The 18,319-nt window shown below is 43.4% G+C and overlaps 2 protein-coding genes across 2 annotated transcripts in view; both read left to right on the top strand.

The window, feature by feature from the left end:
• The first annotated feature begins 1,634 nt into the window (after positions 1-1,634).
• LOC149975462 (sodium channel protein type 8 subunit alpha-like) lies at positions 1,635-7,003 on the top strand. Its single transcript, XM_090208076.1, has 3 exons — positions 1,635-1,915; positions 4,827-5,146; positions 6,345-7,003. Exons 2-3 carry the CDS (start codon positions 4,880-4,882, stop codon positions 6,501-6,503), a joined length of 426 nt encoding a protein of 141 aa, XP_090064202.1. The 5' UTR covers positions 1,635-1,915; positions 4,827-4,879; the 3' UTR covers positions 6,504-7,003.
• A 506-nt stretch (positions 7,004-7,509) lies between these two features.
• Positions 7,510-18,319, top strand: part of LOC110497093 (sodium channel protein type 2 subunit alpha) — a 30,017-nt gene continuing 19,207 nt past the window's right edge. Inside the window, 4 exon segments of the mRNA XM_036952242.2 lie at positions 7,510-7,665; positions 8,234-8,362; positions 11,221-11,312; positions 14,896-15,177. Coding sequence (XP_036808137.2) covers positions 7,577-7,665; positions 8,234-8,362; positions 11,221-11,312; positions 14,896-15,177 — 592 coding nt within the window. The 5' untranslated portion in view covers positions 7,510-7,576.

Here is an 18,319-nt window from a genome sequence, read left to right as displayed (position 1 = left end):
TTCGAACCGTCTCGTGAACAAGCGGAAGCAGAGTTATGGAGTGACTGAGCAGCAGCTGAGAGGTAGGCTAGTGGAACCTTCATCTAGGCATCTCCGTATTTTTTTGCAACATCAAGACAGAAAATCCGGAACCGCCAATCCCATTCTATTTAATACAGTCTATGTCAGACTTCCAAATATATATTTTTTTTACAGATTTGTATTATTGGATTTCAGAAAACATTCACACAAACAATACAAGACGATAACCAATGATAACCTGGATGGTTGATGCTATGTAATGGCCAATAAGAGGCTTTGAAGCCACCGTTCGCCATATTGGCACTCCCCAGAAGGAGCAGTCCTCCATAGGAATGAAAGGAATTCAACATCATGTCAATAAAGGGACAAAATTGCATGTGTTTAAATATTTCTTTTTTTTGTAGTATCATTAGCACTCTCAAATGGGTTTTTTAAGGAATATGTTTTATATATATATAAAATAATGTTAAGTTCCCTTAATATAATTTAAATGTATGCATTAAGATGTCTCTTATAGAACATACTTGTCAAAAACGAATGTAGACATTAATAAATGCATTTCAAAATATATTTTTTTTACAACGGAGGGGAGTACCAAAATGGCTGTGTGGTGGCTTTAAAACAGCGCCCCCTGTCAGACACCTAGAGATATTGGCAATTAGCCAGATCCATAATTATTGGCACCCTTGATAAAGATGAGCAAAACATACTAACACCCCTGTTTTCAATATTCTAGCACCCTCTCCTTGCGAGGATAATGACACTGAGCCTTTTTGTAAAATGTTTTATGAGAGAACACATTATTGGAGAACACATTGGGAGGGATCTTAGACCATTCCTCCATACATAATATTTCCAGATACTTGATATAATTCCTCTGCTCTTATGGACTGACCCCTTCAACTCAATCGACAGTCTTTCAATGGGGTTCAAGATGTTGATTGGTCATGAACAGTGATTGTGCCAATAGAAATAGACGTGGCGTGTGCGCGCAGGGGGAGTGCGGGGTGTTCCCATTGGGGGCCCGAGTGAAAATGTTTGGGAACCCCTGACATAGACAATTAATGACAATACATTATTATTTAAGCTACCTTCCCATGCTTCTTTCTTATAATCTCCAAATTATGGCTTTACTTTTTTATACATGGGTGTCGCAATTAGATCATTTAATTTGTTGTAATACATATCAATGACAAGAACCCTATTGTTGAACAGATTTGCCTTCAATTGACATATACATTTCTTGCAATGCATTTATCAAAATTGGCAGGGATTTTGTGGTCTCTAAATGTGTGTTACTCAAACACACGAACGCATTGAGCAAACGTTGATCACGATAATATTTCCAATCGATATTGTTCAAGTAGCTTGAGTCATTTGCGGTCATGTCTCGACAATGGAAAAATAGATGTCACCACTGCTTCTTAGATGACTCTAGTGTCATGGACATAAGATAGTCTCATGGTCATAAATGAAACACTGCTACTTAGAGAATGTAGTGGCAAAATGCAAATGTTTATCCATATTTCAGCTAACAGCATCCATAGTGGATCCATTACAAGGAATAAGCAACCCGTAAGGGTAAGGGCACGCCCAGGCACTGTGAGAGATCCATTCACACCCATTCAGTTGGGTGGCTGACGCGCGCTTGGGAACCTTTGTCACTCACTCACGTCGCTGTGTTTTCAGGGATTGTGGTGATTGAGAGAGATAGCCACTCTTGTTACTTAATGCCCTTTCCAACCATGATCTGAGTGTCTCGGTTTTTGGAGACTTATGTGCGTGTCAGATGGTGGTGGCAGGACGGAGATGTTACACATGAGAAGCGGTAAATTCGAGGAATATGGCGACAGCTGCCGCCTCCCCTGCTCGTTTTGAATCCACGACAATTAAGGTATGGCTACTAGCCTCACCTTCTCTTTCAGATTATACCTGTAGCCTGTGCTTATTGTTCGTGATAAGGCTACGCAACGTATTTAAAAGCAAGCCACTGCACTTGTCTAGACGGATTTATTAGCCATCAATCGATTCCTAACTTGTTTCACACCTTCATGTGTTTGGCTATGCGTTTCATGATGACAACATACCTGTGTCTCTGTTGGTAGCTTACCATTTGGTTTCTGTCTGCCGTTTGGTGTATGAGCCCCAAATTGGTGTTTTCTGTGTTGATTCGCGTTTCAGCACCATGGACAGCAGACGTGTTCAGAGAAAATTTGGCTACGCAGCAATACGTACTAATATGAACGGTTACTACTACTCATATGTCACATTTAATGTATTGATATAACAACAGTATGTATTGCTTTAATGTATGTCTTGAGTACATACTTATGTGTTGATAACAGCCTACATAAAGTCTCGAGGGATTCGTGTAACTTTGAACAGATCTGACAAATTCCAGCTGTGATATTGATCACAGGCCGAGTATGATATTCCCGAAGCTTCTTTATCCCTATCACAGACAGACATCATCATATTAAAACAACCTTTTTAAATGTGGAGGTCGACATTTGAAACATTCTTTGAATAAATGCCGTCCACCCAGGACAATCTTTTGATTTTAAATGAATTCGGCAATGTAATGTCCATTCAAAAACCCCTAATATACCAGACAGTATAGCTACCGATGCATGCTAGAACATGAGATACCATTTAATTCATCTTTAGAGTATAGAAATAATCAGTGTCTGCGGTGTTGTTAGACTCCAGGCAAAACAAGCCTTCAGAGACTGGTTCAGTTGGGGGAGTGTGTACTAGCGTAGGGTCTTGTAAACCTCTCATACGGCTCTTAGGTGACGTGCTGTCAACTAACTCACACATCGGAGCAGTGGATCCCCAGGCTGTCTTTAGAACACAAGCAGATGTGTTTATGAAGCTCCCTATGGGAAAAGCCAGCTAGCACACAGTGACACAGATATTGTCTACAGTACAAAGAACCATAGGATATATGAGGTCACTGTAATTCCTCATTTATGCGCCTATTCCATGCCATGAATTAGAACAAAGATGATTTCGAGTCACACTTTATTTAGATAGTCCTGACAATCCATCTGTAAATGCTGAAACAATGGTCATACTATCAACAAACTCTCTGTTGATAAGCAACTGGTTGCTAAGGTTACGGTTACGGTTAGGTTCAGAATAAAGGTTATAGGGTAAGGGCTAGTGCTAGGATAAGGGTAACGGTTAAAGTTTAGGGTTAGGATAAGGGTTAGGGTTAGTAGATAGTTAATTGAATTGTTATTTACAGTCTGTAGAAACACCAATCAACTCTGAAAACACCTACTTTGATGTCAGTTGCTCAAATGGCAATCAGAAATCAAATGGTGTTAACCTGATGAATGCAAATGAGATCCCTCCTCGGCTGGGCTAGGAGCCCCATGGAAGTGTATGCTGGGTGCTGTGCCACTGTTTTGGATGTGCCATGTGTCAGTAGTAGCCTCATAAGTCAGACAGTATAGGGTTGCTAGGTGACACAACTGCAGCTCCTCCATTGTTTCAGAAATATAAAATGATAAAGACTGACAATGAAGGCTATGTCAGTAGTACCATTCTGTAACGAGGATCACAGTGCTAAAGATGTGATGAGAGAGGAGCCGGTGGGGGAACACAGTCGTATTCCCTGGCCCCTGCTCCCAGACAGGGAGGCCCCCACTGCCCTCACTGGCCTCTGGATATGTGTTGTCTTAAAGGTACAGGTTTTGTTCTAAGGGCCCACTTGGGTTTTAGGGGAGTGCTTGTTTGTATTTCTCCCTGGGCCTCTGGAGGAAACAGGGTAGGCCTTTGGAGAGAGGTAAAAAAAGATAAATGGGGGAGAGGTGTGTGTGGGCGTTGATTGATGTTGATGGAGAATCAGGCCATGGTGAGAGAGAAAATGAGTGTTTATTTCCATCACAGATGTATCCACAATGAGTGTGATCTATCCACAGCTGTTGGCTGTTTTTAAATCAACCACAGTGGCAGTGACAACCCTGGGGACATATTGAAAGTCACCTACATAGAATTACATTTTAATAAGCTTAAAAAAAATCTCTGTGGTCAGCTACATCTCATTTAACTTGGTGACCACTTCCCTTCTCATACAAATATAATTTTTTATTCGGCTGAAACAGGCCTCTGATGTCCAGTTTGGTTGGCCTCGGCCAAGGCTGTCTGTGTCCCTCTGCATCAGTTCAGGTCCCTCTTCGACTGTCACCAGCCTCAGCCCTCTCGCCTTGCCCTTGTCCCCGCCTATGACCCCCTGGGCATCTCGAAAGAAAGACTACCCAGAATTCAATGCGGGCAGAGGAACTGTGCGAACCCTCTCTAATGTCTCCCTTCCTTTTCACTGTGTGTGTGTGTGTGTGTGTTTGTGTGTGTCTGGTTGACAGTCATCCAGGGTTTCACTCTCAACAGTAGATATATCTACATGCATGAGCTGCGTGCACATTACCCTGTAATGCTCTTACCACGTTGATGTCTTTAAGAGGAAATATACTAGGATTAAGGATGCTACACTAAGTCTCTTTGATCGTCCTTCAGAGAGAGAAATAAACCAGGTCCCTGTGTATGATGATGTAATGGTATATCTGAACATGGTGCTACAGTACAATAACTGACAGCAGAAGTCATGGGAAATTAAGATTATATTGCCATTCATGTTTCAGTTGTACGTATTTGACGTTCATTTTAGGGGGAGGGGAGAGTATTTGTCTAAACATACAGTAGAGTACTGGCTGTATCCCAGGCAACTTGTCATGCACAACATGTGCTGTAGGCTAAATGTTGTAGCTGGGCCTTCCTGATCTCCCTCCCTCTCTCCCCAGCCCCCTGCCCTGGCGGAGCCCCAAGCTTCCCTGTGAAGGAGCACCATGACAAGATGGCACAGCTGCTTGTACCGCCCGGACCTGACAGCTTCTGCCGCTTCTGTCCCGACTCGCTTGCCGCCATCGAAAGGCGCATTGCCGAGGAGGAGGCCCGGAAACCCCGCGTTGACCACTGTAGCGGCAGCAATGACGACAACGAGCCTAAGCCCAACAGCGACATGGAGGCAGGGAAGTCTCTCCCCTTCATCTACGGGGACATCCCCCAAGGCTTTGTCTCCACCCCTCTGGAGGACCTGGACCCCTTCTACTCCAACCAGAAGGTACTGGTCACACCCACACCTAGCCTAAATTCCAGATCTGTTTGTGCTGTCTTGCCAACTCCTATTTCATGTCATATGGGACTCTAAACCCCACCCACAACCTTTACAGTTTGGTCTATTTTTCTATTCAAAAGCATTATGATACATTAACAAGACATTGCAAGACTCAATGGCAATCACATTAGCCCCTGCTGGCCAATAATGACACATAGGAGTTCACAGAATGTTCTGAATTGTGGAAACATGGTGCCATGTCCTTATGCTGCCTTCATGTGCCATGTTGCGTCCTCCTCAGATGGTGCCAAGGCTAACTAGCAGCCACACTCTAGGGTCCTCTATACATGGTGCCAAGGCTAACTAGCAGCCACACTCTAGGGTCCTCCTTACATGGTGCCAAGGCTAACTAGCAGCCACACTCTAGGGTCCTCCTTACATGGTGCCAAGGCTAACTAGCAGCCAACACTCTAGGGTCCTCCTTACATGGTGCCAAGGCTAACTAGCAGCCACACTCTAGGGTCCTCCTTACATGGTGCCAAGGCTAACTAGCAGCCAATGCACAAGTGACAGGAACCGGGCGAAACTGTGGCCCCAGCTGAGTCTTTCATGTAATCATCAAGACACAATGTACTGTAGAAGCCCCTTCTGTAGGACGGCTGTTTACAGAGCCTACCTAACACTTTCACACTGCCATGATCAGACACACACATACACACCCACATAGACGGAAACACACACACACACACACACACACACACACACACACACACACACACACACACACACACACACACACACACACACACACACACACACACACACACACACACACACACACACACACACACACACACACACATATCATGAGCCCATCTGAGAGAGAGAGAGGGACTGCCTGGCTGCTCTCCTGTCCTCTGGGGTTTGAGCGTGCCAGACAGAAGGATCAACACCAATAGTAACAGGACCACAGGACAGCCTCAGCACACCATCAACACTGGAGGACAATGTCTTGGCCTTGCCTTGGTGCTGTGGTGGTGTGTACAGCTGGGATGGGTGTGTTTCACAGCCACAGTCACTTCTTGTAGTCTTAGTTCCATAGTCTGTTGAAGGTGTACTACATATTACTGCATGTCATTTGGGAAACTCAACTCTTCCTCACTCTCTCTCTCTCTCTCTCTCTCTGTCTCTCGGTCTCTTTCAGACATTTATAGTATTAAATCGCGGCAAGGCAATATTCCGTTTCAACGCCACTCCTGCCTGTTACATCCTAAGCCCCTTCAATCCTCTACGGAGAATAGCAATTGCAGTTTTAGTACACTCATATCCTTTCACATCTATATCAAGGTTTGGTTTGATATAGTTTGGTGTCATATAGAGCAAACACGTGAGAGTAATGTGACTAAATTGTATGTTGACTTTGAAAATATGTTATGGTAACCATGTGACCTGACCAAGAAAATCTCTGGGTCGATATTTCTAGGCTGTATAGGGCATGGAGTTTTTCCGGGTAACTTTTAATAAAAAATATATATTTCACCTTTACTCAACCAGGTAGGCTAGTTGAGAACAAGTTCTCATTTACAACTGCGACCTGGCTAAGATAAAGCAAAGCAGTGCGACATAAACAACAACACAGAGTTACACATGGAATAATAAACATACAGTCAATAATACAATAGAAAAAGTCTATATACAGTGTGTGCAAATGAGGTAGGATAAGGCAGGTAAGGCAATGAATAGGCCATAGTGAGTGGCTAAATAATTACAATATAGCAATTAAACACTGGAGTGATACATGTGCAGAAGATGAGTGTGCAAGTAGAGATACTGGGGTGCAAAGGAGCAAAATAAAAATAAAAAATAACAGTATGGGGATGAGGTAGTTGTATGATATATTTACAGATGGGCTATGTACAGGTGCAGTGATATGTGAGCTGCACTCACAGCTGGTGCTTAAAGCTAGTGAGGGAGATGTGAGTCTCCAGCTTCAGTGATTTTTGCAGTTCGTTCCAGTCCTCTCCATTCCTCCCCAATTAAATGGCAGCAGAGAACTGGAAAGAAAGGTGGCCGAAGGAGTAATTGGCTTTGGGGGTGACCAGTGAAATATACCTGCTGTAGCGCGCTCTACGGGTGGGTGCTGCTATGGTGACCAGTGAGCTGAGATAAGGCATGGCTTTACCTAGAAAATACTTATAGATGACCTGGAGCCTGTGGGTTTGGCGACAAATATGAAGCGAGGGCCAGCCAACGAGAGCATACAGGTTGCAGTGGTGGATAGTATATCGGGTTTTGGTGACAAAACGGATAGCCTATGGCCTATGGTCACGGAACACTCGGGGCCTAGTCCTCATTATTAGTTAGCCTTGATGTGACATTGCTTTACATGTGTCTCTGAACGTGTTGTGTTCTTTCCTTGACTTGTGTCTCTGTACGATGTTCAGCATGTTAATCATGTTCACCATTTTGACCAACTGTGCTTTTATGACTCTGAGCAACCCCCCGGACTGGGCCAAGAATGTTGAGTAAGTAACTTATATTCTAGATTTAATTCCTATAGGTTACTTATTATTGGCTGTTACACTATTCAATTGACACCAGTTTTTATAGCTTCCTTTGTAAGACACAAGATACAATTCTGTTTCCAGTGTGAGAATGCGTAATTGCGTTTCTCAGACATTTTTACTGTGAGAAACCATAAGAAATGAATTAGCATGACAATTCAAACATTGGCTACGCTCTAGTATCCACCACAGGAGGTTGGTGGCACCTTAATTGGGGAGAAATGGAGAGGAATGAGTGGAATTGTATCAAATACATCAAACACAAGGTTTGATGCAATTCCATTCGCACCGTTCCAGCCATTATTATGAGCCATTCTCCCCTCAGCAGCCTCCACTGATATCCACACTAGCATAAGACTTACAATTGTTTTCTTGCCATCAAAATTGGAACAGAGCCGACACTGGCACAGGAGAAATAGTGTTGTTTTGATCTAGCCGGAAAACAGTTATAAGATTTTGATTGAATAGGGCTGTTGTTGTTGACTTCCATAGTAACCATCATAATGCCTTTCTGTCTTGGTTTGATCAGGTACACATTCACAGGAATTTACACATTCGAGTCTCTCATTAAAATCTTGGCGAGGGGGTTCTGTGTGGGGAAGTTCACCTTCCTCAGGGATCCATGGAACTGGTTGGACTTCATGGTAATCTCCATGGCGTAAGTATTACCACAGATGTACAGTTGAAGTCGGAAGTTTACAAACACTTAGGTTAGAGTTATTAAAACTTGTTTTTCAACCACTCCACGAATATCTTGTTAACAAACTATAGTTTTGGCAAGTCGGTTAGGACATCTACTTTGTGCATGACACAAGTCATTTTTCCAACAAGATTATACAGATTATTTCACTTATAATTCACTGTATCACAATTCCAGTGGGTCAGAAGTTTACATACACTAAGTTGACTGTGCCTTTAAACAGCTTGGAAAATTCCAGAAAATGCTGTCATGAGTTTAGAAGCTTCTGATAGGCTAATTTACATCATTTCAGTCATTTGGATGTATTTCAAGGCCTACCTTCCAGCGCAGTGCCTCTTTGCTTGACATCATGGGAAAATCAAAAGAAATCAGCCAAGAACTCAGAAAAACAATTGTAGACCTCCACAAGTCTGGTTCATCCTTGGAAGCAATTTCCAAACGCCTGAAAGTACCATGTTCATCTGTACAAACAATAGTACGCAAGTATAAACACCATGGGACCACACAGCTGTCATACCACTCAGGAAGGAGACGCGTTCTGTCTCCTAGAGATGAACGTACTTTGGTGCAAAAAGTGCAAATCAACCCCAGAACAACAGCAAAGAACCGTGTGAAGATGCTGGAGGAAACAAGTACAAAAGTATTTATATCCACAGTAAAACGAGTCCTATATCGACATAACCTGAAAGGCCCCTCAGCAAGGAAGAAGCCACTGCTCCAAAACCGCCATAAAAAAATCCAGACTATGGTTTGCAACTGCACATGGTTTGCAACTGCACATACTTTTGGAGAATGTCCTCTGGTCTGATGAAACAAAAATAGAACTGTTTGGCCAGAATGACCATTGTTATGTTTGGAGGAAAAAGGGGAGGCTTGCAAGCCGAAGAACACCATCCCAACCATGAAGCACGGGGGTGGCAGCATCATGTTGTGTGGGTGCTTTTCTGCAGGAGGGACTGGTGCGCTTCACAAAATAGATGGCATCATGAGGGAGGAAAATGATGTGCATATATTGAAGCAACATCTCAAGACATCAGTCAGGAAGTTAAAGCTTGGTTGCAAATGGGTCATCCAAATGGATTATGACCCCAAGCATACTTCCAAAGTTGTGGCAAAATGGCATCAGGACAACAAAATCAAGGTATTGGAGTGGCCATCACAAAGTCCTGACCTCAGTCCTATAGAAAATGTGTGGGCAGAACTGAAAAAGCGTGTGCAAGCAAGGAGGCCTACAAACCTGACTCAGTTACACCAGCTCTGTCAGGAGGAATGGGCATGAATTCACCCAACTTATTGTGGGAAGCTTGTGGAAGGCTACCCGAAACGTTTGACCCAAGTTAAACAATTTAGGGCAATGCTACCAAATACTAATTGAGTGTATGTAAACTTTTGACCCTCTGGGAATGTGATGAAAGTAATAAAAGCTGAAATAAATCATTTACTCTACTATTATTCTGACATTTCAAATTCTTAAAATAAGTGGTCATCCTATCTGAGCTAAGACAGGGAATGTTTACAAGGATTAAATGTCAGGAATTGTGAAAAACTGAGTTTAAATGTATTTGGCTAAGGTGCATGTAAACTTACGACTTCAACTGTATGGATGACATATTTCCAGCTAGGGTCAATAGAATAGGATATTATCTAGCATTGCTGACTATATCAACAACAAGCATGTCTGAGTATAGGACTGATGTATGTATTCCTCCTAACCAGCGTAGATTTTTTTATATTTTAAGTACAATTAATATAACACTTCACTACAAAACTACTACTCATGTCACTAATCCAAATATCAATATACACTGACTATACCAAACATTAGGAACACCTTCAGATGCTCCCCCCCCCCCCACACACACACACACTCAAAATGCTGGCCCATGACTAGTGTGAAAAACCCAGCAGCATTGCAGTTCTTGACACAAACCGGTGTGCCTGGCCCCTACTACCACACCCCATTCAAAATCTTTTGTTTTGTCCATTCACCTCCTGAATGGCACAAATACACAATTCATGTCTCAATTGTCTCGAGGCTTAAACATCTTTCATTAACCTGTCTCCTCCCCTTCATCTACACTGATTGGAGTGGATTTAATAAGTGACATCAATAAGGGATCCTAGCTTTCACCTGGATTCACCTGTTCAGTCTATGTCATGGAAAGTGCAGGTGTCCTTAATGTTTCTACACTGTGGATATTCTGATTCTGCCATGTAACTGGAAGGACTGGTTTGAAAAGTGTGGACACGGAGGTCTGTCAGGCCACAGAGGTCAGTCAGGACACAGAGGTCAGTCAGGACACAGAGGTTAGAGTTATGAGGTCAGAGCAGTGCTCTACACTCAACACTCTAGACCAGTGGTATTCAAACTTTTTCAGTGGAGACCCCATTTATTTTTGCCAGAATTTCTGAGGACCCAGTCTATTTTGTTCTCGCGACCCCATCCCAAATCTAATGACGCAGCCATAATTCATTACATTTCTATTTTTACATTAACAAATAGTAATCAATTAATTCCATTTGAATCTCTCTTCAAAATGAAAAGAAACCATTAACTACATTTACTAAATAAAATTGTATTTTTCAAGTAATCTTTCTCAAAAACGTATATACTGTATGTATGATATCTAACGTATTCCTGTTTATGGTGTAGTGCATTTGATCTAATTAATTCCACTGTGAAAGTGTGTGCTTGACGTGTATTCATATGCGCGTATGTGTGTACCTGCGTCTGTATGTGTGTGTGTGTGTGTGTGTGCATTTGCAAGTATGTCAGCGTACAACGCTGATTTTTAACTGTGCATTTAATCCTGCAGGTATGTAACAGAGTTTGTAAACCTAGGCAATGTTTCAGCTCTGCGCACTTTCAGAGTTTTGCGAGCTTTGAAAACTATCTCGGTAATCCCAGGTAAGAACCTATGCCTGCTCTCACACCCGTCAGCCAAGATGTCTTTTGTTTGTGACATTTGTCGACCCCCCCCCCCCAACCCCCAACCCCCTTGTGTTGTCATGGTGTGTGTCCTGTGTGTGTGACTTCCCCCTTCCTTCCCTCGCTCCTCTTCCCTCCCCCAAACCTCCCCCCTGCTGCCTTCCCTTACAGATATGTGACAGAGTTTGTGGACCTGGGTAATGTCTCGGCCCTCAGAACCTTCAGGGTTCTCCGAGCTCTCAAAACTATATCAGTCATCCCAGGTGAGAGAGCCCAGGTCAGAGGTTAAAGGTTAAACACTTAAATGCTAGCAACAAGGCTATAAGCTAACAGCTAATGGCTAATTCACTCCATCTGAGAAACAGTAACTGCTCATCTCACGTTTAGCTTAGCCTAGCGTTGTTGCCTCTGTCACGCTGCCTTTCCACAGGCCAGTAAAAGCAGGAATCCGGGCCCACTCCATCGAGATGGAAAAGATTCCACACTTTTAGACACATGACGTTACTTTCACTTTCTTCCTGTAATTCTCTTTCTTTGCTATCTTGCCCTTTGGGGAAATTCGGTAGAATATTTATGATTTGTTTGTCTTTTTATGCATGAGACATTGCAAAAGCCAATTTGTGTGGTGAGCATTTGTGTCTAGGGTTCCCCCTCTGTCCTTGTTCTATGTTGCATGTATGTCCTGTTCACTGCGTATGGTGGTTGTTGAATAGGGATGTACTAGATTGATGCTAGGCAATGCCATGACACACACTCTCACAAAGTTGTCATCGCCCTGTTTCATGGATGAACCAATCACATCATTGGATCCATGGTTAGTGGGGGTCTCTAACCTCAACCTACATCAGCTCTCTTTCAAATCAAAATGTATTTGTCACATGCACCGAATACAACACATGTAGACCTTACAGTGAAATGCTTACTTACAAGCCCTTAACCAACAATGCAGTTTAAAAAAAAATACAAATAAAATAAGAAGTAAAAGTAAGAAATAATTATAAGCAGCAGTAAAATAACAATAGCGAGTCTATGCACAGAGGGTGCCGGTACAGAGTCAATGTGCGGGGGCAGCGGTTAGTCGAGGTAATTGAGGTAATATGTACATGTAGGTAGAGTTATTAAAGTGATAATAACAGAGATAATAATAACAGAGAGTAGCAGCAGCATAAAGGGGGGGGGGGGGGGGCAATGCAAATAGTCTGGGTAGCCATTTGATTAGATGTTCAGCAGTCTTATGGCTTGGGGGTAGAAGCTGTTTAGAAGCCTCTTGGACCTAGACTTGGCACTCTGGTACCGCTTGCCGTGTGGTAGCAGAGAGAACAGTCTATGACTAGGGTGGCTGGAGTCTTTGACAATTTTTGGGGCCTTCCTCTGACACCGCCTGGCATAGAGGTCCTGGATGGCAGGAAGCTTAGCCCCAGTGATGTACTGGGCCGTACGCACTACCCTCTGTAGTGCCTTGCGGTCGGAGGCCGAGCAGTTTCCATACCATGCAGTGATGCAACCCATCAGGATGCTCTCAATGGTGCAGCTGTAGAACGTTTTTAGGATCTGAGGACCCATTCCAAATCTTTTCAGTTTCCTGAGTGGGAATAGGTTTTGTTGTGTCTTCTTCATGACTGTCTTGGTGTGCTTGGACCATGTTAGTTTGTTGGTGATGTGGACACCAAGGAACTTGAATATTTCAACCTGCTCCAATACAGCCCATCGATGAGAATGGGGATGTGCTCGGGCCTCCTTTTCCTGTAGTCCACAATCATCTCCTTTGTCTTGATCACGTTGAGGGAGAGGTTGTTGTACTGGCACCACACAGCCAGGTCTCTGACCTCCTCCCTATAGAGGTCAGAGACCCTATAGTCATTGTCGGTGATCAGGCTTACCACTGTTGTGTCATCTGCAAACTTAATGATGGTATTGTAGTCGTGCCTGGCCGTGCAGTCATGAGTGAACAGGTAGTACAGGAGGGTACTGAGAACGCACCCCTGAGGGGCCCCTGTGTTGAGGATCAGCGTGGCGGATGTGTTGTTACCTACCCTTACCACCTGGGGGCGGCTGTCAGGAAGTCCAGGATCCAGTTGCAGAGGGAGGTGTTTAGTCCCAGGGTCCTTAGCTTAGTGATGAGCTTTGAGGGCTCTATGGTGTTGAACGCTGAGCTGTAGTCAATGAATAGCATTCTCACATAGGTGTTCCTTTTGTCCAGGTGGGAAAGGGCAGTGCGGAATTCAATAGAGACTGCATCATCTGTGAATCTGTTGGGGTGGTATGTAAATTGGAGTGGGTCTAGGGTTTCTGGGATAATGGCATTAATGTGAGCCATGACCAGCCTTTCAAAGCACTTCATGGCTACAAACTGAAGTGCTATGGGTGGGTAGTCATTTTGTCAGGTTACCTTAGTGTTCTTGGGCACAGTGACTATGGTGGTCTGCTTGAAACATGTTGGTATTACAGACTCGGACAGGGAGAGATTGAAAATGTCAGTGAAGACACTTGCCAGTTGGTCAGCGCATGCTCAGAGTACACATTCTGGTAATCCGTCTGGCCCTGCGGCCTTGTGAATGTTGACCTGTTTGAAGGTCTTACTCACATCAGCTGCGGAGAGCATGATCACAGAGTCGTCCAGAATAGCTGATGCTCTCATGCATGTTTCAGTGTTACTTGCCTCAAGTGAGTATAGAAGTAATTTACCTCTCGGCTGTACTTCCCTTTGTAGTCTGTAATAGTTTGCAAGCCCTGACACATCCGACGTGCATCGGAGCCAGTGTAGTACGATTCGATCTTAGTCCTATATTGACGCTTTACCTGTTTGATGGTTCGTCGGAGGGCATAGCTGGATTTATTTTAAGCTTCCAGGATAGAGTCCCGCTCCTTGAAAGCGGCAGTTCTACCCTTTAGCTCAGTGCGGATGTAGCCTGTAATACATGGCTTCTGGTTGGGGTATGTACAGTACAGTCATTATGGGGACGACATCATCAATGCACTTATTGATGAAGCCAATGACTGATGTGGTGTACTCCTCAATGCCATCGGAAAAATCCTGGAACATATTCCGGCCTGTGCTAGCAAAACAGTCTGTAGAAAAACTGTAGCATCTGCTTAGCATCACTAAAACCCCAAAACACTTAGTCCCTATCAAACTGAATGATCGCAATTTGTCTAGTATGTCATTATTACATTGCTGTACAGATCACTACGTAATGATATGATACGATATCTGTAGTGATCTGAGTCTATTCAAAAAGAGAATTTGATTATCAACCAAAATTAGACTTTCTGTGTAGACAGTTTGCCAGGGGTTTATCTAAGTGTGTTAAGAACTGGGTGATCTTAACACCAACAACACCATCTCTGGAGAGATCCACGATCCTCAACCAGGGCCTGTATGAATGTCATACAGAAACTTGACATATGGATCTCCTATGCTGCTTGCTAGCTATCATTGGGGGCTGAAGCATTTCTACATACCTTAGCATTTCTATACTACATTTCTATACCATATTATGTATCTGTTCTATTAATCAGTTGGAGCTGGTAACCAGGACTGTGTGTCGTCCCTCCCTTACAGGACTAAAGACCATCGTGGGCGCTCTGATCCAGTCGGTCAAGAAGCTCTCCGACGTCATGATCCTCACCGTTTTCTGTCTCAGCGTCTTCGCCCTGATTGGCCTGCAGCTCTTCATGGGCAACCTGAGGCAGAAGTGTATCCGCAACCTCGCCAATGACACGACCCCCGACGACCGCCTGAACAGAACTCTGGGAACTCCAGACTTAAATGGAACCGATTTCAACGGAACCGATTTCAACATCACTAGCTCCGTAAACTGGACTGAGTACATCAACAATGAGAGTAAGTTAAGTGCTTGTTTGTCTGCAGGGGCGCCGGGGTAATGAGGGTTGTGTTCTATACCTCAGACAGTATCTGAGTCACACTACTCAGACAGTCTTCATATTCTGTGTAATAAAACCAGACAGCCCATGCCCTGCCCAATTTCTGTGAAGCAGCGTGATAAAGAGTGACAGCGATTGGCCGGAAGGCCGGGGCAAGTGCAAGTAGTGCCCGGTGGGAAATTGTGGCAAACGTGGCGGATAATCGCCCACAATAACCCCCTTCTCCCCATCCCCCCCTACACCCTGTCTGTGTGTGAGAAAACAGGCACATAGAGAGAGAGAGAGAGAGAGAGAGAGAGAGAGGGCTCCTCACTGGCCGCCGGTGGGGCACGGCAGGCAGGCAGGCAGGCGGACACACAGACCAGACCAGCAAACATATGACACTGATGTCATGGGGAGAGAGGGGACAAGGCGGAAAGGGAGGAGAAGATAAATGAAGAAGAGTGAAAATGGTCTAAGGATAAAGAGGAAATGGATTTACAAAGATAGAGAGAGCGAGAGCGGGAGAGAGAAGATAGAGAAAACAGGGGAAAATGACAGTCAGTGTTGACTGATGCAATATCATGCAAATAAATCCATTTGAGTGAGAGATGGAAAGATGGAGAGAGTAATGGAGGATGTGAGTCACAGAGGTCTGGGAGGGAGGTGTAGCAGTTAGCTGCGTGAGAGTTCCAGTAAACCTCTCCATCTCTCTGCAGCCTGCAGCTTTTAGTATTCAAGGCCAGTAGGTCACGGGGTCAAACTCTCTCTTGGACGACTCTGTCCTCTTCCCCTGAGCTGTTGTACACTGTCAAACAGACAGTATATGTCTCCTTGACCTCCAGTCTCAGGGGGTGCATTGGTTTATATCCTTGTATAATGCAATGTTTACTCCTTGCATCCTTTGTTTTTGTGAATTATTTATTTAATGACAACAATCTATCATTCACCCACAGTAGTGGCTATGGTGTTTATTGTGGTCCTCCTTGGTCCATAGTGTTCCAGGTATGGTCATGATGAGATATTGTTAGAGTTATTACCTCTGCACTATATATATACTGTATATACATTGGGGCAAATATGTATTTAGTCAGCCACCAATTGTGCAAGTTCTCCCACTTAAAAAGATGAGAGAGGCCTGTAATTTTCATCATAGGTACACTTCAACTATGACAGACAAAATGAGAAAAAAAATCCAGAAAATCACATTGTAGGATTTTTTATGAATTTATTTGCAAATTATGGTGGAAAATAAGTATTTGGTCACCTACAAACAAGCAAGATTTCTGGCTCTCACAGACCTGTAACTTCTTCTTTAAGAGGCCCCTCTGTCCTCCACTCGTTACCTGTATTAATGGCACCTGTTTGAACTTGTTATCAGTATAAAAAACACCTGTCCACAACCTCAAACAGTCACACTCCAAACTCCACTATGGCCAAGACCAAAGAGCTGTCAAAGGACACCAGAAACAAAATTGTAGACCTGCTCCAGGCTGGGAAGACTGAATCTGCAATAGGTAAGCAGCTTGGTTTGAAGAAATAAACTGTGTGAGCAATTATTAAGAAATGGAAGACATACAAGACCACTGATAATCTCCCTCGATCTGGGGCTCCACGCAAGATCTCAAGATTTTAAGATCTCTAGTGAATGACCTGCAGAGAGCTGGGACCAAAGTAACAAAGCCTACCATCAGTAACACACTACGCCGCCAGGGACAAATCCTGCAGTGCCAGACGCATCCCCCTGCTTAAGCCAGTACATGTCCAGGCCCGTCTGAAGTTTGCTAGAGAGCATTTGGATGATCCAGAAGAAGATTGGGATAATGTCATATGGTCAGATGAAACCAAAATATAACTTTTTGGTAAAAACTCAACTCGTTGTGTTTGGAGGACAAAGAATGCTGAGTTGCATCCAAAGAACACCATACCTACTGTGAAGCATGGGGGTGGAAACATCATGCTTTGGGGCTGTTTTTCTGCAAAGGGACCAGGATGACTGATCCGTGTAAGGGAATACCCCCCTGAATTGTACAAAAATGAATGGCAAGATATTGGCATTGGACAAACAGGTATGTAAAGGAAAGAATGAATGAGATCATCATGTATCATGAGATTTTGAGTGAAAACCTCCTTCCATCAGCAAGAGCATTGAAGATGAAACGTGGCTGTGTCTTTCAGCATGACAATGATCCCAAACACACCGCCCGGGCAACGAAGGAGTAGCTTCGTAAGAAGCATTTCAAGGTCCTGGAGTGGCCTAGCCAGTCTCCAGATCTCAACCCCATAAAAAATCTTTGGAGGGAGTTGAAAGTCCGTGTTGCCCAACAATAGCCCCAAAACATCACTGCTCTAGAGGAGATCTGCATGGAGGAATGGGCCAAAATACCAGCAACAGTGTGTGAAAACATTGTGAAGACTTACAGAAAACTTTGACCTCTGTCATTGCCAACAAAGGGTATATAACAAAGTATTGAGATAAACTTTTGTTATTGACCAAATACTTATTTTCCACCATAATTTGCAAATAAATTAATTAAATATCCTACAATGTGATTTTCTGGATTTTTTTTTCTCATTTTGTCTGTCATAGTTGAAGTGTACCTATGATGAAAATTACAGGCCTCTCTCATCTTTTTAGTGGGAGAACTTGCACAGTTGGTGGCTGACTAAATACTTTTTTGCCCCACTGTATATATATATATATATATATATATACACACACATATACATAATTCACAGTTTTGACGTCTCACTATTATTCTACAATATAGAAAATAGTAAAAATAAAGAAAACCCCTTGAATGAGTAGGTGTTCTGAGTTTGAAGGTAGGCCTTGAAATACATCTACAGGTACACCTCCAATTGACTCAAATTATGTCAATTCGTTTATCAGAAGCTTCTAAAGCATTAACAGCATTTTCTGGAATTTTCCAAGCTGTTTAAAGGCACAGTCAACTTAGTGTATGTAAACTTCTGACCCACTGTTATTGTGATACAGTGAATTATAAATTAAATAATCTGTAAACAATTGTAAAAAATTACTGTGTCATGCACATAGTAGGTGTCCTAACCGGCATGCCACAACTATAGTTTGTTAACAAGAAATTTGTGTAGTGGTTGAA

The sequence above is a fragment of the Oncorhynchus mykiss genome, chromosome 18 (assembly GCF_057628025.1).
Source record: "Oncorhynchus mykiss isolate SJ-2025 chromosome 18, ASM5762802v1, whole genome shotgun sequence".
NCBI lineage: Eukaryota > Metazoa > Chordata > Actinopteri > Salmoniformes > Salmonidae > Oncorhynchus > Oncorhynchus mykiss.
Note: the sequence above shows the minus strand (reverse complement) of the source record. Positions and strands in the feature narration are given on the sequence as shown.